General features: G+C 40.5%; 1 protein-coding gene and 1 long non-coding RNA gene across 5 annotated transcripts; one reads left to right on the top strand and one right to left on the bottom strand.

Annotated features, from left to right (window-relative positions):
* Positions 1-278: 278 nt before the first annotated feature.
* CA3H2orf74 (chromosome A3 C2orf74 homolog) lies at positions 279-2,618 on the bottom strand. Of its 2 annotated transcripts, none has more exons than XM_042981456.1 (5): positions 2,439-2,618; positions 2,341-2,345; positions 1,808-1,921; positions 1,526-1,706; positions 279-753 (listed from the first exon to the last, which is right to left on the bottom strand). In XM_042981456.1, exons 1-5 carry the CDS (start codon positions 2,601-2,603, stop codon positions 532-534), a joined length of 687 nt encoding a protein of 228 aa, XP_042837390.1. In that variant the 5' UTR covers positions 2,604-2,618; the 3' UTR covers positions 279-531. The 2 variants fall into 2 exon arrangements, with proteins under 2 accessions (XP_042837390.1, XP_007075430.1); XM_007075368.2 differs by having other exon boundaries at positions 2,152-2,345; positions 2,439-2,531.
* An 18-nt stretch (positions 2,619-2,636) lies between these two features.
* Positions 2,637-24,949, top strand: LOC102972704. Of its 3 annotated transcripts, XR_006215751.1 has the most exons (5): positions 2,637-3,102; positions 11,702-11,796; positions 11,881-12,002; positions 16,600-16,792; positions 24,763-24,949. It is a non-coding gene; the product is annotated as an uncharacterized LOC102972704 (long non-coding RNA). The 3 variants fall into 3 exon arrangements; XR_006215750.1 differs by lacking the exon at positions 11,702-11,796; XR_006215752.1 differs by lacking the exon at positions 11,881-12,002 and having other exon boundaries at positions 11,702-11,827.
* Positions 24,950-25,451: the final 502 nt, after the last annotated feature.

The following is a 25,451-nucleotide window of genomic DNA, read 5'->3' as shown; positions in this document are numbered from 1 at the left end:
CTCTCTCTCTGCTCCTCCCCCACTCATGCTCTAACTCTCTCTCTTAAAAATAAATAAACTTTAAAAAAAAAAAAAAAACCCAAAGCAGTTGTCAGTACAATAAGGGTTTGAGGACTGAGTTCAACAGGGATTATGTGGTAGGAGATCCTAGTCCTTGTTATTGGAAGTTTCCATGATGATAACAGTAATGTCATTTGGTCATGAATGCCTGTGATGACAGCATCAAAAACATGCTATCCCCAAAGTTCCCCTTAAATATGACTTGCCTAACAGACATCTGCACAAACACAAATAACTTTATTCACATGTTAGAACAGTGTTTGAGTAGATAGTGTTTTAAGGACACTTAATACAATACATTTCTTGAACTCAGATTCGAGTTAAAAAAAAAACTATATTCAAGCTCTGGGTATTTTACTTAAAAATTTTGCATGTAGCCCACTTGTTTCTGCACAAAGGTAAAATACTATCTGTATTTGCTTAATTCCCCATACTTTGCCATTTCATCATGATCTTGTACCCCCAGTCATTTCATTGTTCATCTAAGTTTACATTTCGTTTACCCACACTTTTCTGAGCTAATTTTCTCTCTTTATGTTCTAAAGGGTAGCTTTGAGGTTTCGGGTATTCCTTCCCAAGGTCCACAACAATTACCTCCCTAGAAAATGTCACTCCTTTTAAAGGTCTTCTGTGGTTTTCAACAGCTGATTGACTTCTGGTGACAGGTATGGGTGGTTTTTGCAAATCATCATCCTGCAAGAGAATGGGGCAACAGTCAAATGCTTAATTTATGAAAGCAACAAGCCCTTCTTTAAAACACCTAAGTTTATATTTTTAATTTAATTTATATTTTAAATTAAATATAGAAGCATTGTTCGTGAGAAACAGAAGAAGTGTTTCTAAGTGATACAGGAAAGCAGCGGTAATCCATCATGATCTCATTTTCATATTTCTATGGTTACAAAGGAGCCCCCTGCACTGTCATTCTGCCTCTGGGCTTAGGCCTTGTGTAAGGGAAGATGTGAACTGTCCCTATCAGGGAGCCCCGACAGGGAGCTCGAGAAGGTGCAGGGGTGATTGTATGCTGTTGTATAAGGAGCCTGGAACCAAAACGGGGGCGTGGGGCCTGGTCCTGAGCTTGGCTATGGGGGAAGAATGACCTTGAGCAATTCATCTCATTTTCTCATTTGTAACATGAAAGGGCTGGATCCCTAGATGATCTCCAAGGACTCCTCCAGCTCTGAGATCTTAGGATTCTGGGGAAAGCACAATGAAGGGGAACTATTAGGAACAACACAAATGTAAGAGTAAAGAATGGGAAAGTGTCTAGATTTGGCGCATATGACTGGTTTACACAGACTGATGAGCTAAGAAGATGGTTTGGATGACTGCAGACATGATGCTCCTTTCAGGTAAAAACTTAAGTTGCAGGCAAAGCCATGTCATTGGACCCAGCCAAGTCATTTACCACCTTTTCAATTAAACAAATTCTAAACAGCCCCTTGAGAGTAGAAAAGTCCGTCACCTCTTGACCATTTCCTTCAGCATTCTTAGGTTCTTGCTTCTCTCTTACTATGTCCTCCCCCTCTTCTTCCATGTTTTCTTTCTCTTCTAAGGGTGTGATCAACGCTTCTTTACTCCGTCTCTGGACAAGAATGCCAGGCCTCATGGGTGCGTTCAAGTCTATGATTTGTGTCAGGAGAGTCCTAGATAATCAATCAGCAGGATTTTTAGAAATTCAGGCGTGTTAGCCACCATTGCTATACCCCAAAATGACTTTCTACAACATTCTACGATACAGACTTACTTTTCTTGGTCTCTTGAAATGTTCGCCTCCACATTAGCAGCTAAACAACCTTCACCTCCATTACCATCTGCACAAGGGCGTTTTTCTGTCTGTACATCTTTCTTGCTTTGGAAACTGAAAATGAATAAGCAAAAAAATTCAGAAAAAGGAGAATGGCTCGAATTGAATGCTTGGCATAGAACATCACTTTTAAACAGGAAATTAGATTTCCTAAAATTCCTAAATGGACAAAGTAGGTAGCTATGGCGTTACTGGCTCTATCATAAATTGACTTAGATTATTTCTAGATACATTTGCTAGCATGACTTGAAATCTGATCCCAATTAATCAGCATGGATTTATACCATTTATATAAAAAAACCACCAATAAAAGGAGGATGCAAATGAAGCAAATTAGAAGGAGGATGAAGAAAGTGATTGCGGTGATTTCAAAGGCCAGAGGATTAGCCAGAAGACTCATCTACTCTCACAGTCACAGATCATGCAAATATTCTTTTCCAGCTTAGTTTGAATGTAGTTCTCTTGTTCTTTACGTTTTCTAGAAACAGAAGAACACAAGGCTATTTTCATTGTTGTCCTTTTGATCCACTTCATAAAAGATGCTCTGCTTGTTTCAATGAAGTTGACTCACACTGGCTAATTTCTCTCCATAAATATGGTGGGGGCTCAGGTGGTTGGAGGGGAGACTGAGCTGGGACACGTGGGATTGGCTCAGCTCACCTCCCCTCACCCCAAAAACTATCAAGAATCCAGAGGAGAGGAATTGGAGCAGCTGGAGCCAAGCCCAGCTCCCCATTCTTTTCTCTTCAATGACATCATAGAATCATGGAACCGTTCAGTTAGCAGGACAAGAGTGCCAGCCCAACCCTGCCCATCACCGGAGTCAGGAGAACTACGAAACTCTCCTCTGGGCTGCTATCTGTCCTCTCCTCTCAGAGGGCTGGGGTGGAGGCCATGTGGCACCACCCTGACTACTCTTTGCACAAGGATTTTCTTTCTGCTCTCTGAACACCAGCTTTCCTTTCTTAACCCGAGCCTGTTTCTCTTACGCTTCTTTCACAGACAATGAATAATCAGTCCACTTCCTTCTTATAAAATCCCTCTCTAGAGTAATCTACTTACCTCCTAATGGGTGCTTTCCAGGCTAAATAGCCTATATCTTTCTAATCTCACATCCCTGGACCTACTTTCTGGACAAATAAGCAAACTGGCACCTCTAGTAGCTATGGCTGAGGAAGCAGGAGCAGAGCAAGATGATCAGAGTCATGATGATCCTGCCCCCAACCTCACTTCAGGTGAGTGAGTGATGCCCACAACGGAGCAGAGCTAGGGTTTTCTGAGAAGCAAAGGAAGGTACAAAGGAATATGGCAGGTACTGCCAACCACATCTAAAAGAGTCAGAAAATGAGCCCTTGGGGGTCTCTGGGCGGTAGTAACACTGGCTCTCCTTCAGAAGGGCGAGGACTACGGCTTTTTTATCACTGGATACTCCACCAAATCAGAATCTGCAAAGCCTACAAATGTTGAATGGATGGGTCTGTGCGGCAGGTGTGGTATGTACGTATGTGGTGTGCGTGTAAGTACAAGTAGAGCTTGTTGGAGGGTTCAGGCCAACCCTGATTTCTAGAACATGGGGACATCTAGGCCACTCCTGACAGAGTCAGAATTCACAGATGCTTCCTGCAGCAAGGCTCCCAGATAAAGACTCAGAGCCCATATCACTCTCCTTCCTCTACACTGCTGCCAGACTGAAACTTTAAGAGCCCAAATCTTCCCATGTCTCACGTACACACAAAGGATTTTCCTGGGAGATGGGACTATTTTTGATCTACTGTTAGTTACACACATTTAGACTTATGTAAAAACCCATCAAACTGTATCCTTAAGACTAGTGTGCCTTGTGTCATCTACTGTGTGGATACCACACGGAATAGAAAGTAAAAAGGGGCCCCATTCCTACACTGGGCTTGAGTGTGTGTGGTGCCATGAGCAGTGCTGGACCAGAGGGGACTGATGCTAGTTGGTCCTGCCTCCAAGACTTTGTACCAGATATAGGCTGAGACCAGAGACCTTTAGCAAAAAGTAAGGGCTAGTAAGACTATCATAAGCATTTTCCTTCATTGAATGTAACTTGGAAATCGATGTTAAACTTATATATATAGTTAACATAATTCTGAAAAGTGTAAGGTTATCCAACTTTGTCCATAAATCACATTTTTAAGTACACTGGACTAGAAGTTTCTGATGTCATGATACTCGAAGATGGATTCCAGAACCTAACCCAGGGCACCTTGCACATGGGTGTGTGCTCAGAAATTACACATGGTGGGAAATTACTACCAATTCTACAGAAATTTAAAAATATTCTAAGAGAGTATTATGAAAATTGTATGCTGACAAATTGAATAATCCAGATGAAATGGAAAAATTCCTAGAAAAACAATCACACAGAATTGTGAAGATATAGAAAATCTGAATAGAAATATAATAATGAGACTGAATCAATAATCAAAACCTTTGAACAAAGAAAAGCCCTGAACCAGATGGCTTCACTGGAGAATTCTATTAAACATTTAAAGAAGAACTAACCAATCTCTTTCAAACTCTTCCAAACAATTGAAGAAAAGGGAATACTTCCTAACTCATTGCATGAGGCCAGCATTATCCTGATACCAAAGCCAAAGACAATACAAAAAAAGAAACCTAAAGACTGATCTCCCTTAGGAACACTGAAGCAGAAATCCTCAACAAAGTACTAGCAAACTGAATTTAGCAGCATATTGAAAGGATTATGCCACAACATAGTGGAATTTATTCCTGGAATGCAAGGATGACTTAACAGAAAAATCAATGTAATATACCACATTAACAGAATGAAGGGGAGAAAAATACATGATCATCTCAATTGATTCAGGAAAGGCATCTGACATAATTTAACATCCTTTTCATGATGAAAAACACTAAACAATTTAGGAATAGAGCCTACTCCAACATAATAGAGCCCATATATAGGAACCCCTATTTATAGGAACCCATATATAGGAACAGCTAACATCATACTCAGTGGTGAGAAAGTATTTACAAATCACATATCTGATAATGGATTAATATCCACAATAAATAAAGAACTCCTACAACTCAACAATAACAAAAAAAAACCCAATTCAAAAATGGGCAAAGGACTTGAATAGACATTTCTCCAAAGAAGATATGCAAATGGACAATAAGCACATGAAAAGATGCTCAACATCACTAATCATTAAGGAACAAATCAAAATTGCAATGAAATAACCACTACACCCATTAGTAAAGCTATTACTTAAAAAAAAGAAAAGAAAAAAAAATAACAAGTGTTAGTAAGAATGTGGAGAAGTTGGAACCCTTGTGAATTGTTGGTGGGAATGTGAAAGGTACAGTCACCATGGGAAAAAATATGGCACTTCCTCAGAAAATTAAATATAGAGTTCCATATGATCCAGCAACTTCACTTCTGGGTATATTCACGAGAGAAGGAAAGCAGGGACTGGAACAGATATATTTGTACACCCATGTTCACAGCAGCATTATTCATAATAGCCAAGCAAGGGCGGGGGGGGGGGGGCAGAGAGAGAGAGAGAGAGAAAGAATCCCAAGCAGGCTCCACATCATCAGCACAGAGCCCAACTTGGGGCTTGAACTCACAAACCATGAAATCATGACCTGAGCCAAAACCCACTGAGCCACCCAGGTGCCCCCCACCCCGGGAGACTTTTTGACCTTGTGATTCCAACCCAGGGAAGAAGTAAGAGGACATTCCATCTCACCTCAGAAGAGCAAGTTTCCCCCAGGGTGTGTACAGACCAAGCCTTTTGCACATTACATTGGTCCCACCCCTGTGACAAACCAGCACCCTTAACAAGAAGTAGGAACCATTATCAAGAGGCAAATAGGGGACTTCCTTCGGTGTTTTATTTTGGAAGCTTGAGCTGGAAAGGATGAGAGCACTATCTCTTTCTGGGGATGCTGCTGTGGGAGGTGAAGCCAAGCCCACCTCTGCTGTCTGTCTAACTGGAACACGAGTGGTTTTTCAATTGATTTTGTTCAGCCAGTAAGCTTTTTGCTTTTATCTCTTTTAAAAGACACAATTTGCTCTAATCATTTGTACTGTTATTGTTATTTACATATTTTATTTTAATCTATTTTAGTTTTTACTTGCTTTCCTCAACCTCTGTACTCATAGCCTTTGATCTAAACATTTTCTGATAAAACATTAGGAATTTTCTAGGGCAGAGCTTCTCTATCTGTAGCAAAGAAGCAGGTTTCAATTTTTTTTCTCCCAATCCACTGAGGACCAATACTTGCGCAAAACAGAATTATTAGAGTGATCATATGTTTGGATGTTACAGCAATGTAAAATAGTTATTAAAAGTTTCTAGGTATTTACTTTCAATTTCTGTATTGTGTTGCAGACCAGTGGCAATTTAAGGACAAATACCTACCCAGAGATTACACCTGGATTAACACTGATTGAACAACGATTTGCTTAAAAAATTTTTTTTCAATGTTTATTTATTTTTGACAGACAAAGACAGAGTGCAGCAGGGGAGGTGTAGAGAGAGACGGAGACACAGAGTCCGAGGCAGGCTCCAGGCTCTGAGCTGTCAGCACAGAGCCCAACGCGGGGCTTGAACCCACGGACAGCAAGCTCATGACCTGAGCCAAAATCAGACACTTAACTGACTGAGCGACCCAGGCATCCCAGTAACTGTTTTAAATAACATTTGTGTTGGGGCACCTGGGTGGTTCAGTCGGTGAAGAGGCCAACTTCAGCTCAGCTCATGATCTTGTAGTTCATGAGTTTGAGCCCTACATCAGTCTCTGTGCTGACAGCTCAGAGCCTGGAGCCTGCTTCATATTCTGTGTCTCCCTCTCCCTCTGCTTCTTGCCTGCTCACGCTGTCTCTGTCTCTCAAAAATAAATAAACATTAATAAATAAATAAATTTGTTTTTTGCAGAAAATTTGGAAAATGCCAAAAAAAAAGGAAAATAAAATCTGATGTAATTCCAACATCTAGAAGTAAAAACTATTGAAATATACTGACATTTTGTATTACATATACTGACGGTTGTACAGCCCTGTTCAGTATAATTTTAGAATATTTTTATCATCCCCAAACGAAGCCCCTTACCCATTAGCAGTCAGACCCCAGTCTCTGGCAACCACTAACTATTGCCTTTTTTTTTCTTTTTAAGATTTTATTTTTAAGTAATCTCTACACCCAACATGGGGCTCAAATTCACAACCCCGAGATCAAGACTCTCATGCTCCACCGACTGAGCCAGCACATGGCCCCCTGATCTATTTCATTTCTATTGATTTGCCTATTCTCAATATTCAAAATAAATGGAATCATACAATATGTGGCCTTTTGTGTCTGGCCTCTTTCAGCTTAGCATAATGTTTTCAAGATTCATCCATGCTGCAGCATTAACAGTACGCCATTCCTTTTCATTGCCAAATAACGTATTTTATAAATATATCAAATTTTGTTTTATCCATTATCAGTTGATAAACATTTGGGTTGTTTCTACTGTAGCTATTGTGAATAATGCTGCTCTGAACATTCATGTGTATGTTTTTACAGAGACATAAGTTTTCATTTCTTTTGGATATATATGAAAGTATACATATATGACTCAGGATTACTGAGTCATATGGTTAAGTCTATGTTTAACATTTTGAGGAAACACATATGTATTTTAATAACTTAAAAAAATTAGAATCACTATATATGTACTTTGTTAAACTTACCATTTTTATTATAAACATTTCCCCAATGTCTTCTGATAATCTTCAAAATGATGATTTTTTTTAGGGGCACCCGGGTGGCTCAGTCGGTTAGTGTCTGACTTTTGATTTCTGCTTAGGTCAGAATCTCACAGGTTCATGAGTTCCAGCCCTGCAAAGGGCTCTGCGCTAACAGTGCAGAGCCTGCTTGGGATTCTCTCTCTCTCCTTCTCTCTCTGCTCCTCCCCCACTTGCGCTCGCTCCCTCTCTCTCAAAATAAATAAATAAACTAACAAAATTTTTTAAAAAGATGATTTTTTTAAATACATACACATTTCCCCAATTTATAAAAGCGTTACAATTATTTTCTTATTACTGGACATCTTACTGCCTTTATAAATAGCATAAATGGTCACATTTATACACAAATATGTAGATTAAACTCTGATATTAAAATATTAACTTTTTATTTGCAAAAGTTTATTGGCTTCTGGCTCTTTATATCTCATCCATTTGTTTCACTGTTTTTGGGCTCCAAATATCTTGTTTTGATTTATTACTTTTAACTTCTATTTATTCCCTTTTTTTTTTATACCTTATTTCTAATTTCTTGGGTTTAGTCTTCTATTAATCTTAGTTGAGGCAAAAGCAATTTCTGCTTTAGGTTTATAAAACTGTTAAAAAAACACTTTGATTTTGGGGGGTGGGTGTGCTCAGCCAGTTAAGCGCCCAGCTCTTGATTTTGGCTCAGGTCATGATCTCACAGTGAACCCCACACTGGGCTCTGTGCTGTCAGCACAGAGACAGCACAGAGCCTGCTTGGGATTCTCCCTCTTCCTCTCTCTCTGCTCCTCCCCTTGCTTGCACTCTCTCTCAAAATAAATGGATGAACATTAAAAAAAAAAAAAACGCTTTGATTTTTTAAAACAATTTGTCTTATTAACTTGTAAAAGGGGAATCATAATCATCTGAAGAGCCCAACAGTCTTGTTTCTTTGTTTGTTTCCTTTGGGGAGGCGAAAATGTCAGAACAAAACATGCCTTGGTGATGTGACTTAAATTTTAAGAAACATGTTTTGGGGCGCCTGGGTGGTGCAGTCAGTTAAGTGTCAGACTCTTGATTTTGGCTCAGGTCATGACCTTTTGGTCATGAGATGGAGCCCTGCTGAGCGTGGAGCCTGCTTGAAAATCTCTCTCTCCCTCTGTCCCTTTCCCTCACTCATGTGGGCTCTCTTTCTGAAAAGAAAAAAAGAAAGAAACATCTTTCAGAAAAAAAGAACTATTTCTTATAAAAGCATTTTTCCCCTGATTCTAAGCAATTGTCTTAGGCCTAGAAGTTAAAGTTTCTCTTGCAGATATCAAGTCTTTCTGATCACAAGAGCCTTTACTACTCTGTTTGAATGAAAAGAAACCCCAGAATCACAACTCTGCCATTTGAGCGATTTAATTTTAGTAGGAACTTACTTAAATTTGATTAATAACTTTTAATTTTTCTGTTACCTTTTCAAGCTCAAAGCAAAAATGTTCACGGCGCATCACTGATAAGCCAATGCTCAGAGAGATGTTCTCCTCTCTGTATAAAATTCTGGTCGGTATTGGGCAAAAACATACTAGTTTCAGTAGCCTTTTTAAAGAACATTTTTAGAGGGGCACCTGGGTGGCTCAGTTGCTTAAGTGTCCAACTTCAGCTCAGGTCATGATCTCATGGTCCATGAGTGTGAGCCCTGTGTCGGGTTCTGTGCTGACAGCTCAGAGCCTGGAGCCTGCTTCAGATTCTGTGTCTCCCTCTCTCTCTCTGCCCCTCTCCCACTTGCGCTCTCTTTCTCTCTCTCTCAAAAATAAATAAAACATTAAAAAAAATTAAAGAACATTTTTAGATTTGCAGAAAATTTGAGAAGATAGTACAGAGAGTTCTCCTATACCTCACACCCAGTTGATAATTAACACATTACCTTAGTATGGTACATTGGTTATTATTAATGAAGCAGTATCAATACATTATTATGAACTAAAGTCCATAGTTAATTCAGATTTCCTTAGTTTTTCATACTTTTTATCTAATGTCTTTTTCTTTTTTTTTTTTAATTTTTTTTTTCAACGTTTTTTATTTATTTTTGGGACAGAGAGAGACAGAGCATGAACGGGGGAGGGGCAGAGAGAGAGGGAGACACAGAATCGGAAACAGGCTCCAGGCTCCGAGCCATCAGCCCAGAGCCTGACGCAGGGCTCGAACTCACAGACCGCGAGATCGTGACCTGGCTGAAGTCGGACGCTTAACCGACTGCGCCACCCAGGCGCCCCTCTAATGTCTTTTTCTAGTCCAGGATTCTATGCAGGATATTTCATTACAATCAGTTGTCTTGTTTCCTTTGACTCTTCTTGGCTGTGAGTTTCTCAGACTTTTGATGACCTTAACAGTTTTTAGGAGCACTAATCAGGTATGCTGTATATCTTTTAGGATGACCCACTACTGGAATTTGAGAGACACATTTTTTTTATTCCACATTTTCTTTAAAGTAAAGGAACACACATATTTAAAATTTTTAATTCCACATCTTCTACCTTTCCACTATTGATTTACTCAAACGCTTTAAACCATCTTCCTCCTCTTTTTCTTCACCTATGTTTTTCCTTTATTTACAGTGATGTTTGGTAATGTTTGATAAGCAGCATAGCCAGTCTACAGTGGTAGCTATAAGAAGAAAGCCCACTCTACAAACAAGGGGTTGATAGCATCCCTATCTTACACATTCCAACCCATCTCTACACCCTGTCATTCTACCCCTAGTCTTTAAAGCACAGCTTTCTGAAACCTCACTCTGGGGGAATTGGAAGCCTCCACTTTGTACAGACCCCAAAACAGATTCACCCTCAAATCCTAGATCTCTAATCTAAAAATGGGAGAAGTTTCATGGTTTAAAATTCATGGTCTTCGAAAGACTGAATCATTGGATCTGGGGCAAACTAGGACAGTATGACCTTTGCTAAAATGCCCTTAGGCTTACTTTGTGGAGATCAAGTTGGTGTTGGACTTTGTGACGGTTTTACTTCTTTGATACCCCTTCTATCTCCTTGAGTGTGAATGAGACTTAGTGAATCACTTCTAGCAAATGAAATGTAGCAGAAGCGAGGACCTGTGAGCTCTGAGAGTAGGTGATAAAATGCATCATGACTTCCTCTTTGCCTCTTCTCTTGGATCACCTCCTTTGGGGAAAGCCAGCTGCCATGTTGTGGGGACAGTGAAGCAGCCTATGGATGGGGCCATGTAATGAGGAACTGAATCTTCCTTCCAATCATTAGCAAGGGAAAAAGCTTCTTGCCAATATTCCTATGAGTAGCCTTAGAAACTGATCTTCCTTCAACTGAGCCTTCAGATTACTGTAGACTAACATCTTGACTGCAACCTCCAGAGAGACAGAATCACCAAGTTAAACCATTCCTGAAATCCTGACTCACAGAAACTATGAGATAATGTTTATATGAAGCTGCTACATTTGGGATCATTTGTTATGCAGCAATAGCCTGTGTTGTTTATATTTTTTATTTCCTGTATACTATGATGTTTTGATACCTTGAAAACCTTCCTGGCTGGGGAGACTACCTATCCTGAGGCTAGCCAATTCTTAGAGACAGCAAAGGGCTCAGCTGGGAGCATGTCTTTCATTTGCAAGCTAACCAATCCAGAGCCATACCTCGCCTTGATCATCCCAGGGCCGGGCACTAAGCAACAAGAAACCATCCCTATAGCTTAGAGCCCATAGAAACTGTTCAGATTAGGGGCGCTTGAGTGGCTCAGTTGGTTAAGTGTCTGACTCTTGATTTCAGCTTAAGTGATGATCTCATGGTTTCATGGGTTGGAGCCCTGCATCAGGCTCTGTGCTGACCATGCGAGGAGCCTGCTTGGGATTCTCAGTCTCTCTCTCTCTCTGCCCCCCTGCCCTGCCTGTGCTCTCTCTCTAAATAAATAAATATAAATATAAATATAAATATAAATATAAATATAAATATAAATATAAATATAAATATAAATATATATATATAAGTAAATATATATATATATATAAAAGAAATTGTTCAGATTAGCCAATGCTAAGCTGTTTACTCTGCCCTGCCTTGTTTTTCCTACAGAAACTTTGGTAAAGTTTGTGGCCTCAGCTCTCCACTCACTCTTGTCCCTTTTGCCTCTTAACGGACACTGGCGCTTTCCCGTGTGGCCCTGCATGGTGTGCTCTGTCTCCTGAGTCTCCAGGACTTGTGAGTATAATAAACATTGTTTTCCTGAGCCTTTCCTGTCTTTTCTTCTGTAGCCACACCTGACTGACTTCACATAATAGAACCCAGAACATAGCTTTGGTGATGGAATATGTGGAGGGAGGACCAACAAGACTCTGTAGCAAGTAGTGATCTGTCTCCAAGTGGATCTGTCCAGGTGGGTCCATTTTCTCTCTCAACAGCACAAGATGATCCTTTCAATATGTGACTCACCATGGGTTTCATTTATTGTAAAGATCACTAAGGTACCTTTAAGAATTAGGGTTCTTATGAATGGGGGTTTATGTATTAAAGTTGGCTGTGCTTTTCTTGGAGGTGCTCTTAATATGTTCAGAAAACCAAGACCTCTCTAGAACCTAAAAGAAAAAAAAAGCCTGATGTACCTCCATCCCAAGAGTCTTACATCTCCTGAGGCCCAGAACTTAGGTCAAAGGAATGTGGCTAAGTTTTAGTTTTTTCACTCTTGGCAGAACTAAGAGCTATCCCAAAAGGACAACCTAATCTACCCTTAACACCTGCCCCTAAGGAATGCCCATGCCTTGCTATAGCATTCTTCCTGGGATCCATAGCAGGACCCAGTACTGTGCAACCTGAACATATCTCCTACTTAGTGTCAGGAAAGCACATCACCTCCAACTCTGGCCCAAGAGGGACTGGACTCTAAGCCACTCATCCAGTGACTTAAATCTGCCTTCATGAAAATTACCCTTGAGACCCTTCTTTTGGGCTGTCCCATTGGAAAGCCCAACCACTTGGCCCATAAAGTCCACAGGCCCCTATTTCCAGGAATCAGTTGCACATGCTCTACTTTGGACCAGTGCAGCCTCACACGGGCTAAGATAAATGGAAGGACTAAAGGTTTCATTTCTTTTTTTCTTTTTTTCTTTTTTTTTTTTTAGTTCTGGAGACATCTTTCATAGATACTTTCATAGGCAACTCAAGCAGCTGTGGACTTGGGCTTTGGCACATACAGTGGTCTGTGGGAAGCATTACTATAGTACCCAGGACTGTGGAAACCATGACAGGAGGCATGCATTATGGCCCTGAGACATCCACCCTCCTACCTGTTGGTTAAATTACTTGCTACCCCAGAGAAAACCGCACTCCCTCCCACAAAGAACCTTGTTCTTCATTAATACAGATCCAGGTGCCATACTGAGAGTTGGAGAAGAGACATGTTTGTTCTACACAGTGGTATCCAATAAATCAGGGTGTTGTGGACACACTTTGTATCTGAAGCAATGCTTTCAAGTGATACCTTGTTCTTGAAGCTCGTCTGTGCTCCTGTTAGTCCCAGGAGGTTAGGGGACTGAAAAGAGTAAGAAAGACTGTGGGGGGCTTCTAAAAAATCACTGAGGAAATATATAGTAATTATAAGAAAATACATATTTTAAAAAGGTAAATAATTTGCCCTTTATTCCAGCATCCAGAAATAGCCACTGCTAACAAAAGTATCCTTCCTAATTTCTTACACATATGCAACTAGAGACAACAGTGCTTACCTGCCCAGAGGCTCACCCTCACCAGAGGATGAGTTTGTCAACTGCTGGCTTTCTTACAGAGAAGTTGGTAGGAGAGGAAGCCCTGCAAAAGAGAGGCTGCATGGTTCAGGCTCACGAGTGTGGTTCTGGGAATTATCAGGCTGTGAATCCCTGCTTTTCTACTGATTACCTGTGTGACCTTGGAGAAGTTACTTAACCTCTCTGTGTTTCACTGTCCTCACATCAAGGATGGAGATAATATCTGTACCCAAAGGATTGTTGTGAGATTTAAATGCACTAATATAGATGTGGTTGGAAAGGCATCTGGTACACGGAAAGTGGTCGACAATTTTGTTATTGCTATTGCTATTAAGAATGTAACCTAGTTTAATAGGGTAAAAGAAGATGGTAATTTCACAACACCTGCTGGTTCTCTGAGCAGCTGAGAGTGACAGGCTCATTGTCTGTGAAGGCTTTATTTCTTACCCACACATGGGCATCTTGGTGTGTGTGTGTGTGTGTGTGTGTGTGTGTGTGTGTGTGTGTGTGTGTGTGTGAAAATGTGCACTGGGAAGGATCAAAGATGGAGTGCTTTCTTTGAGAGGAGGAAGTAAAAGGTAGATTTTAAGACAAGAAAGCAAGACTAGCATCCCTGTAGAAGGGTTCTTTTCTTTCCTTTTCCTTGGCCTTTGGGAACCATCATATTTAGTATCCAATTTGAGGATCCTCCACCATATTGTAATTCCCTCTAGTTACCCCAAGCCTTCAGTAAACCCTTTACACAGAGCTGGTAGGGCACTTGGTCTGGACAGGAAAGGGTTTGGGTTCCTATCCTCCCTCCATTCCCTGTTGCTTCTGCCATGCTGGAGGGAGAGGCAGGGAAGCCAATACACCAAGAATAACTTTTGCCAGTGTTTGAATTCTATTTCCTTAGTAAATATTCAGATGATAAATACTCTCTCCCTTCTTTGTGTGTTTCAAGAGAAATACATTGCTAAACCCTTCTTTCAGAAATTATATCCCTCCCTCTCTTTTCTCTCCTCCACTTTAACGTGGTCAGTCAGCAACTCTCATCCTCTCAAGTATAAAATTCCCCAAAAATGATTTCTTGAGAAAAAATTTATTTTTATTTATTATTTTTTAGAGAGAGGGTGTGAGTTGGGGAGAGGGGCAGAGGTAGAGAGAGAGGGAATCTTAAGCAGACTCTAAACTCAGCACGGAGCCCGACCAGGGCTTGATCCTATGATCCTGGGATCATGACTTGAGCTGAAATCAAGAGTCAGACACTTGGGGCACCTGGGTGGCTCAGTCAGTTAACTGTGGGACTTCAGTTCAGGTCATGATCTCATGGTTCCGAGTTTGAGCCCTGCATCGGGCTCTGTGCTGACTGCGTAGAGCCCCCTTAGGGTCCTCTGTTTCCCTCTCTCTCTCTCTCTCTCTCTCTCTCTCTCTCTCTCTGTCCCTCTCCCACATGTGCTCTCTCTTTCTCTCAAAAAGAAATAAACATTAAAAAAAAAAAAAGAGTTGAACACTCAACCAAGCCACCCAGGCACCACCTCTACCCCTGATAATGATAATGATGTCTAATCTCTTTACCCTTATTATTTCCAAGGTTAGTTGTTTCTTAAATGGCATTTTGTTTGTCTTAAAATGCAAATAACCTCAGCTAAATTTTGAAAGCAAAGATTTGCATCCCCCACTTTTCTTACTGTGGTAGATTATGTATATGCACGCCACTCCTCCCGCCAAGAGGGAAGTCATTTCTCTTGCCCTTGAATCTGAGTCAGCAGGTGACTTGCTTTGGCCAATAGAATATAACAGAAGAAATGCTGTGTCAATTCTGGCCTGGCCCTTTAGAGGCCTGTCAGCCTCTTCGTCCTCTCTCTTGGAACCCTGAAGCACCAGGGAAGAAGCCTTACCTTGCAGCTAGAGAGGCCCAGCTCCCACGAGGCACTGAACATGTGAATAAGGCCATCTTGGAAATTCCAGCCCAAGTAAGTGATCCTAGTTGTCTTAGTCTGTTTGGGATGCTTTAACAGAAATATCGTAGCTTATAAACAACAAACACTTATTTCTCATAGTTCTGGAAGTCCAAGATCATGGTGCTGGCAGATTTAATGGCTGGTGAAGGCCCTCTTCCTGGTTTAGAGACAGCTATCTTTTTGCTATGTCCTCATATGATAGAAGCAGGGAGAGAGAGCCCTCCTGGGCTTCTTTTATAAGGACACTAATCCTATTCATGAGGGCTCTGACCTTTTCATCTAATCACCCACAGGTCCCACCTCCTAATAGCATACCACAGGTGTTAGTATTTCAACATGAATTTTGGATGGCCACAAACATACAGACTACAGTACCAGCCTATGCCAAGTGGGACAGAACAACCACTTACCTGATTTAAGACAACCCATAGGGTCATAAAAGGTAATTACCAAACCCAGCTTCTTAACATATCAGAATTACAGGCTTTCTTCTATATCTGAATATATGCAAATCCCCTTTAAGATCTGCCTTTGGGGGCGCCTGGGTGGCTCAGTCGGTTGAGCGTCCGACTTCGGCTCAGGTCACGATCTTGCGGTCCGCGAGTTCGGGCCCGCATCGGGCTCTGGGCTGATGGCTCAGAGCCTGGAGCTTGCTTCCGATTCTGTGTCTCCCTCTCTCTCTGCCCCTCCCCCGTTCATGCTGTGTCTCTCTCTGTCTCGAAAGTAAATAAACGTTAAAAAAAAAAAATTAAAAAAAAAAAAAAGATTTGCCTTTGGAGGGGCACCTGGGTGGCTCAGCTGGTTAAGTGACCGACTCTTGATTTTGGCTCAGGTCATAACCTCAAATCTAGTCCCTCATCAGGCTCCTCACTGAGTGTGAAACCTGCCTGGGATTCTCTCTCTCTCCCTTTCTCTCTGCCCCTCCCCTGCTCATGCTCTCTCTCTCTCTCAAAATAAATTCAAAAAAAAAAAAAAAAAGAAAGAAAGAAAAGAAGGGAACTAACTCATGGTATTTGTTCAGATAAACAAAGGAAAGTATGACATTGAAGATTTGTAAATGGATCATGTTTGTTCACGAGGGTAATACACTAAGAATAATTTTTAAATTTTTAACTAAATATGTGAGAAGAGATTTTGTTTGGTTTTGGTTTTGGTTTTGGCTTACAGATGGGCTGATTTCCTTATCTTTATAATTTATCGCATTCACAGTGGCTGTTTCTAGTGGGTGGGGCCAACCCACCCACTAGAAATTCTGCTATACTTATTCTTTTCACTCTGACTTCTTCCTCAGTACCCCTTTTGCTATGGGCCCTTCAAGTTCACTGGATCATTGTCAGTAAGAGGGAGAGGACTCTTTAGAAGACTGACACCGATTTGCTCTCGGGCATGCATCCTCCAAAGATGTCTACAACTAAATATTGGCATTTTGACCAAGACAAGTCCTATTGAGAAGGAATCATTTCTCACAGAGAATAAAAGATGTTGTAAGTAACATTGCTCTATTGCAGCTGATTTTGTTTATTATGAACAAATGGGGTAAATTCAGTCACAACTTGCAGGGTATCCATAGTCAGACCAGGTAAGACACAGAATATTTCCTATAATTAACATATGCATAATAGTTTGACATTTGAATACACTGTCTTTTGTAGAATATTTGAGCTTTCAATGTTTAGGACTTTTAATAAACATTATTTAAAGTAATTATGTCAGTTTTTCAATAATTGTTCCATATGTCCTATTTCAGGATTGTCAGAAAAAAGAGGAAAAAGGTTGGGAAACAAACACTAGACACCTGTGTGACAAAAAGCAGGCTAGATCAATTTGGAGATAGGATTCTACTAGGTAAACAATTAAAAAAATAATATATTCACACAGCTCAAAAATTTTTAAATATGAAAAAGTTTTATGGCAAAAACGTCTCCCGACCTGCCCTGCCCTACCTCTCCTCAGACCACTGATATTAGTTTTTTTGTGTTTTCTTACAGAAAGTCTTTATTCATATAAGCAACACAGATATATATCCTTACTTTGGTATTCCTTTTTAAAAAACTTTTTATTGGGGTGCCTGGGTGGTTCAGTTGGTTGGGCATCCAACTTTGGCTCAAGTCATGATCTCACAGTTTATGGGTTTGAGCCCCACATCAGGCTTTGTGCTGACAGCGAAGAGCCTGCTTCAGATTCTCTGTCTCCCTCTCTCTTCCCCTCCCCCCCAATTAAACATTAAAACCTTTTTGTTGAAGCATAACTTATATATAGTAAGTTCTGGCTACAGGAATATTAGCAATACTCCCCTAAGCCCTCCTGCTCCCTCCTACTCCCTCCTAATTAGTATCTGTCAAAGATGACATTATTCTGACCTCTATCACTATAAATTAGCTTTGCCTATCTGTTAGTCCCATATAAGTGGAATAATATAGTATGTACTTTTTTTGTGGATGGCTTCTTTTGCTCAGTGTTACATCTGAAGTTCATCCATGTTGTTGTATATGGCAATATCTTGTTCTTTTTTTTCTTTGATATGTTTATTCCATTATATGATTATACCTCAATTTATTTATCCATTCTACTGAAAGTCATTTGAGTTGTTTCCAGTTTGTGGCTATTATAAATAGTGCTGCTATGAACATTTTTATACGTATCTGTTGATGGATATAGCACTCACTTACATCAGCTATACAGAATGGTTCAGACAAGTCGCAGGTAGATCTCCAAAGTGGTTGTATCAGTTTATACTCCCACAAGCAATGTATGAATCCCTCTTGCTCCCTACCTACAGCAACCCTTAAAAGGTCCACCCTTTTAAACAACGTGAAACAAAACTTCCTTATTCATCTTGGGAGGGTGCTAGGGAGCCAACTCATTATCTTTAAAACTAGTAAATAAAGGTGGGGCGCCTGGGTGGCTCAGTGGGTGAAGTATCCGATTTTGGCTGAGGTTATGATCTCATGGTTCGTGAGTTCAAGCCCTACACTGGGCTCTGCACAGTGCAGAGTCTGCAGAACTGCTTCAGATCCTCTGTCTTCCTCTCTCTTTCTGCCCCTCCTCTGCTTTCTCTCTCTCGAAAATAAACAACAAAAACTGATAAATAAAGGGGAGAAATCAGACCCTTTTCTTTTTTTCTCTTATAATCGCTACCTCGGGATAATGGAACTGAGAGATTTCTTCTCACAAAGGAGTTTCCTATAAGAAATAGAGAATTTGACTAATATCATTTTTCAGGTTCTGATGCATCAACGGATATTGCTGTTAACATCCCACAAAAAAGAGCCAGATACCAAATGTCTCATGATGGAATTACACATCAACACTTAGAAAGCAGTCTTAGTCCAGCCCCTTGAAAAATCTCAATTGAACAAGTCTCTAGATCTAACCACCAGTTTACAGGAAACACAAGGGTCAGAGAAACATGTGAAACTACATGGTAGAGGCAATCATCTAAATGCAGGCTATGGAGAAAGTGTAGGAAAATAACCTGGTTTTATCAACAGGAAGAAATAAAGGAAAAACATTTTTTGAGAGAGAGAGAGAGAGAGAGAGAGAGGCAGAGGGAGAGAGAGAATCTCAAGCAGACTCCACACCAAGCAAGGGCTCAACACGGGGCTCAACCCCACAAACCTTGATCACTATCTGAGCCAAAATCAAGAGTCAGGTGCTCAACCAACTGAGTCATCCAGGTGCCCCTAGAAATAAAGGAAAAATTTTTTAATGTTTATTTATTTTTGAGAGAGAAAGAGAGAGTACGTGAGCAAGGGAGGGGCAGAGAGAAGGGGACAGAGGATCTGAAGAGGGCTCCATGCTGACAGCAAAGAGCCTGATGCAGGGCTCAAACTCATGAACTGTGAGATTAGAACCTGAGCCAAAGTTGGATGCTCAACCGACTGAGCCACCCAGGCTCCCCAATAAAGGAAAATTTTAAATGATGTAAAGGGAGACCATGCATCAAAAGAGATTTAAGATAATTATCAAACAAGTACAACACGTGAACTTCATTTACGTCATGATTCAAACTAAAAAAAAAAAGAAATTGTAAGGCATTTAGACAAGTGTGAACGCTAATTAGACATTTATTTAATATCAAGGAAATGTTAAAACGTTCTTTAGGTGTGATAAAGTATTGTAGTTATGTTTGAAAACAATTCTTATATTTTAGGGAAATACACAGGAATATTTACAGATTAAATTAAAACTGGGCTGGTTAAAAAAATTTTTTTAACATTAATTTATTTTTGTGAGAGAGAGCAAGTGAGCAAGGGAGGAGCAGAGAGAGAACGAGGCACAGAATCTGAAGCAGGCTCCAGGTTCTGGGCTGTTAGCGCAAAGCCCGATGTGGGGCTGAAACCCACAAACTGTGAGATCATGACCAGAGCCAAAGTCAGACATGTTTAACCAACTGAGCCTCCTAGGCGCCAAAACCTGGGATGGTTTTAAAAATAGTCTGAGTGGAGGAAATGGAAGGTTTGGATGAAATATGATTATCCATATGCTGATAATTGTTGAATCTGGTGATTCAGACATTAGTATCATTTGTTTTCTCTCTGCTTTTGTGTATATTTGAAATTGTACATAATAAAGCTTTTAAAATACCTAAAAAATTGTCCTTACAGTATTCTCTGCAATAGCAAATATTTGGAAACAAACTAAATGTCCACAATATGAGAACAGCCAAAATAAACAGGGTATATTGAAATAATATAATGGGGTATCGTGAAATAATACAGAGTGTAGTTCTCAAATTTTTGATCTTAGGAACTACACTATTAAAAGTTATTGAAGACCCCAACAGCTTTGTTTATGTTGGTTGTAGTTATTAATATTTGCTGTATTGTATATTAAAGCTGACAAATTAAAAAAATTAACGTTTATTTATTTTTGAGAGAGAGAGAGAGACAGAGAGTGAACAGGGGAGTGGCAGAGAGAGAGGGAGACACAGAATCCAAAGCAGTCTCCAGGCTCTGAGCCGTCAGCACAGAGCCTGATGTGGGGCTTGAACCCATGGACCACAAGATCATGACCTGAGCCGAAGTCGGACACTCAACACACTGAGCCACCCAGGTGCCCCAAAGCTGACAAATTTTTAAATGTGTACTAATCATTTATTTTTTTTATGTTTGTTTGTTTGTTTGTTTGTTTTGAGAGAGAGAGAGGGAGGGAGGGAGCAAAGGAGGGACAGAGAGAGGGAGAGAGAGAGAATCCCAAGCAAGCTCTGCACTGTCAGCACAGAGCCCAATGTGGTGCTCGAACTCACAAACCATGAGATCATGACCTAAGCCTAAACTAAAAGTCAAACGCTTAACCAACTGAGCCATCCAGGCACCCCAACATGTGACTAATCATTTAAAAGTACAAATAATACAGGGTGCTTGGGTGGCTTAGTTTGTTAAGCGTCCGACTTCGGCTCAGGTCATGACCTTGTGGTTCAGGAGTTCGAGCCCCGAGTCGCAGTCTGTGCTGACATCTCAGAGCCTGGAGCCTGCTTCAGATTGTGTCTCCTTCTCTCTCTGCCCTTCCCCTATTCACATTCTGTCTCTCTCTGTCTCTCTCTCTCAAAAATAACATTTAGAAAATAATAAAAAATTTAAAAAATACAAATAATAAACCCATAAAAAGTTACTAAGTAGAATGAGACATATGTTTTGCATGTATAGGATGCTTTCAAATGCAATATAAAATGGGAATTAAAAATAGCTTAAAAAAACAAGAGATTTCTCACCTCACATGACAACATGGCTCCTAGGTTGCTTAATTCCAGAGTCTGGTGACATCATCAAGGGTCAAGGTTCTTTCTATCTTTCCACTCTGCCAGCTCTGTGCATCAGCAAGCCTCCTTGTGGTTATGAAAAGACTACCACTGCTCTAGACATCACACAAATGTCACAGGCAGAAAAATGGGACCATCTGGGGTTAGACATAAACATCAAAGAGTGTGGCTTTTGTTTCATGTAAAACACCACAGGCCAAGTTATAGGTTTGACAGTAAGAATGATGTCACTCTCTTCCTAACATTTCCCTTGACTACTAGAAAGGATACCAGCAATTCCACTCAATGCCTCAGGCTAGTAAATATTATCCAAGTGGAATATTAGGATAATAAACAAGAAGAATCCTCAGAATTAGGGAATAGACCGATTATTTTCTTTATTTATTGCATACTTTTGCATTTATACCAACATTTCCATCTATAGCTTCCATTTTACCAAAGGTTATAAGTTACACTACCAACTTGGAAAGGCTACCACTTGTTGCCAGGTGTTTTATATATATTTGGCTCCTTTGATCCTCACAACAATCCTATGAGTTAGGGATTATTATAATCCCCACTTTTCAGATGAAGAAACTGAGGTATGAAGAGGTTTTGTGACTTACCCAGCTCCTATGCACCATATGTGTGAAGCTAGGATTCAAATCACAGTAGTCTGGCTCTAGAGTCTTTGCTTTCAACTATATGCTTACCTTTATATGGTTTTAGAAAATATGCTCAAGTACATGAGTTGAAAAATTAAGCTAATTGATAGAAGAATAGAGTTTATCATTTTTAAAACAATAGAAGAAAATAATCAAACAACTCAGTATACAAAAGGGGAGAGGGGAATCTTTTCTCTCTGGCTGATAATTAACCACTGTCATAAGTGATAGAGCAATTATCTGGAACAGGAAGTTCACAACCTTCGACCTTCAAAGGGTCATAGATGTCCTCCACCCTGGAAGGGCAACAGGACCTAAGACATTAATTCTGCAAAAACTAACAAATATGTGTAAAACCACAGATGTCATCTGTGTCTTTAGATTCAGATCCATTTTGGCCTGGCTTTGGCATAACCTATTATTTGGCCTATGTTAAAAGAAAAAGACCTCAAGCAAATAGCAAAAGTATTATAAGACTAGATGAAGGAAGTCAGGGAATATAAAAACCAACCCTGGAGCTATCAACAAAGAAGGATTAAGGGTACTGCCATGCCTTGATTTGTAGACATTGTGCAGATGTTTCACTAGAGGATTAATAAATTAGATAACAACTTACCTAAAAGGGAGTGGATGCAATGGTGAGAAAGGAAGAAAAAGGACAACGAATGCTAAAACGTACCCAACTACTCCAAAACTGAACTCTTGTCTTACTTAAAAGCATGTCTTGCCCCTGAGCTCAGACCTTCATGATCCACTCAGTTCCCAAGACAGAAATCTATAAGTCAGCACAGACTCCTTTCTCTCTCCTCATCTAATCAGCGATCAACCCAGCTGCCTGACATCTTAATCTTTTTCCAAACTATTCTTCCTTTCTATCTCTACCACCCAGGGCAGCCAGGATGCCATCACCCTGCCTAAGCTATTGCAGGAGCTGACTGACTGGCCTTGCTTCTGAATTTGTTCCTCTTCAACTCACCACTTACCAACCCATCGAAGTTATCTTGGTCAAATACAATTCTGGTAACGCCATTCTTGGCCTAAATTCAGTGGCTCCCCATCACCTACTAAGTAAGCCTTCCAGTTCTAGTCTCTGCGTTTGAGTATCCTTTCTCTGGCTCTGTTTCCCATCGTTTCCCATCGTTTCCCATCGCACTGCTTAGCATTCCCTACACTGTTGCACTGCCTTCTTACTGCATGTCTTTCTGGGCTCTGGTCACTCCAGCCTGAACTCCCAGTCATACCTCATTGTTCATCTCATATTCCCCAAGAAGCCTTCCCTGCCACCCCCCCTCAACGCCCCCAGTGCTCTGCACTGCTTATCACATTGTACTAAAATCATTTCTTTTCCTATCTGCAGTACCCACTACACTGAGTTCTCTGAGTCCATTGAAGGGGTTGAAGCTTATCTACTTTTGTATATATAGTCCAAGTCTGGCATCCTTTTGAAAAATATTTCCTGAGGACCTACTATGTGGCAGGCACTGCTCCATGGGCTGGGATACAGTGGTGAACAAGGCAGATAAGACACCTGCATTTCATGCCACTGACTGTCTATTTCTGAGAGAAACACAGGAGGCACATTCCGTGGAATGAGCTGGATTCTATAGGTGCAAAGAGAAAGTGGCTTTCTTCTTTCCTATCAATCCCAAATAAACTCTGCCCATGCCTCTTGAATAATAAGTGGATAAGTAAATGGATCTTTCTCTGTTTTGACTTTAATCCTAGCCCAATGAACTGATGAGATCTCCAAACTTCTTTTGATTTAAGACCTCTCCCTTTCTGAAGCTGGGGTCTGCCACATGCTTGACCAGTGAATCACTTTTTCCATTCCAAACCCCTCGATCACTCTGCACTTCACATTGGGTGCCTTTAGAATGGCTGCAGCAATTTTTAAATCTCAGGAAGCTGAACGGGGGATATATTCAGGTAAATTCAAAAGGATACATTTGTATAACTTCCAGTTACTTCCATGTATGGTGAAATTATTGCTAGCTGTCCTGATATAGGAATGGCTTCCAGAATATTCCTCCCTGCTACTCACAGGGCTGACTCGTCTGGTATCATGAAACAAAGGTGCAAGGCCAGAGGCAGATAACAATATGAAAGTGTCCTAGAGTAGCTGGTGCTGGAAAATTTTTAACAATGAAACAGAAACAGGCTTGAAATGTACTGGGCTAGATGCTAGTCTATGGGAAAGCTGTCTAATATTTGACACTTAACACTGTAAGCAGAGTACTCGGTACTCATTGGTCAGAAAGAAGTTCTCTCTTGGTCAGGAATGTATAGAGTCAATGTCATATGACATGGAGATTGAAGAGTATGCAGCCAAAACACATAGTAAAAAGTATTACAGAGATGTGTCAGGCAGTTCATTTTGAGAAAATATGATCTGTGTCTCTCTCTCTCTGCCCCCTCCCCCACTTGTGCTTTCTCAAAAATAAAAAAAATATTTAAAAAGTTTAAAAGAAAAAAAATTCTTTTCTTTCTGGATTTGTGATGTTTGTGGTATCTGTCAGCTTCTTAAATTATATAAATTGTTTATTTTCTCACCTTAAGTAAATATTTACTTTCATACTTCATTTTATTCATAATTGAAATATTCTTTAAAAATTTTTTTAATGTGTATTTATTTTTGAGAGAGAGAGAGACAGAGACAGAGCATGAGTGGGAGAGGGGCAGAGAGAGAGGGAGACAGAATTGGAAGCAGGCACCAGGCTCTGAGCTGTCAACACAGAGCCCTATTCAGGGCTTGAACCCATGAACAGTGAGATCATGACTGGAGCTGAAGTCGGACATTTAACCAACTAAGCCACCTAGGCGTCCCAAATATTCTTCTTTTTAAACAAGTCCCAAATGTAGTATAGTTTTAGGTCCCACACAACCTAAATCCACCCCTGTGCAGGATATGTAATCAAAAGCTCTCTAAGAAGTCTTCTTCAAAGAGAGGTTAGCACTTCCTTCCCCACCCCCATAAGAGAGGCAGTGCTTACTGGTAACTGTCTCCTTGGAAATCCTCCCTCCAGAACTACCACGCCAAACTCTTTTATAGGTTACAGGCAGCAGATTGCTGATGCAGGAAGAGCCAGCTTCTCCATACCTTCCTTGTGTGGGGGGTCCTAGGAGTACTGTCACCTCTTATAGCATGCTTGGCCTTTGGAGTCTCTGCTGAAACTCCAAGTCAGAACCCTTTTCTAACATCGTATACTGTAAGTAAGCCAATAAACACGAATTTCAAATCTTGGGTAATACTGTAAAGAAAACAAAATGATAGAGATTAAGGATGGAGCCTGCTTTCTCTCCCAGGGTCTAAATGAGGAGGATCCACTACCAGAAGATATGGAAACAGAGAAATGAGCAAGTGCACAGCCCCTGAGCAGAAGCTGAGCTGGGCATATTACAGGGCCCCAGAGAAGCACATCTAGACTGTAATAATCAAGGGGATAAGTAGTCTGAGCTGGAGAAAAAGTCTGGTAGAAGCTAGATCCTACAGGACTTAATAAGTCCACAGCAGTTTATTTTATTCTAAGTAATGGGAACTCATCAGGTAGTTTTATAGGGATTGTGATGTGCTCAGAGTTTTAGGGTTTTTTTAAAAGATCATTCTGATTGCATGGGAAGCAGACTGTAATCAGGAAAGAGAAAAAGCAAAAGGAGACTGGAAGCTACTGAGAGATAATGACCTGGACTCGGTTGGCAGTCCCTGTGGTGATCACTCAGGTAAAGAGTGTAACAGTCCTT

This window comes from Panthera tigris, chromosome A3 (assembly GCF_018350195.1).
Source record: "Panthera tigris isolate Pti1 chromosome A3, P.tigris_Pti1_mat1.1, whole genome shotgun sequence".
Classification (NCBI taxonomy): Eukaryota; Metazoa; Chordata; class Mammalia; order Carnivora; family Felidae; genus Panthera; species Panthera tigris.
This window is presented reverse-complemented; position numbering and strand designations above follow the sequence as displayed.

Coding starts and splice junctions, on each gene's coding strand:
- CA3H2orf74 (XM_042981456.1), bottom strand. CDS start 2,603: ATGGGGAGCTGGGCTTGGCTCCAGCTGCTCCAATTCCTCTCCTCTGGA. Junction 1,707..1,807: donor ATTTCAAGAGACCAAGAAAA/GTAAGTCTGTAT, acceptor TTGATTATCTAG/GACTCTCCTGACACAAATCA. Junction 754..1,525: donor CTGAAGGAAATGGTCAAGAG/GTGACGGACTTT, acceptor ATTCTCTTGCAG/GATGATGATTTGCAAAAACC.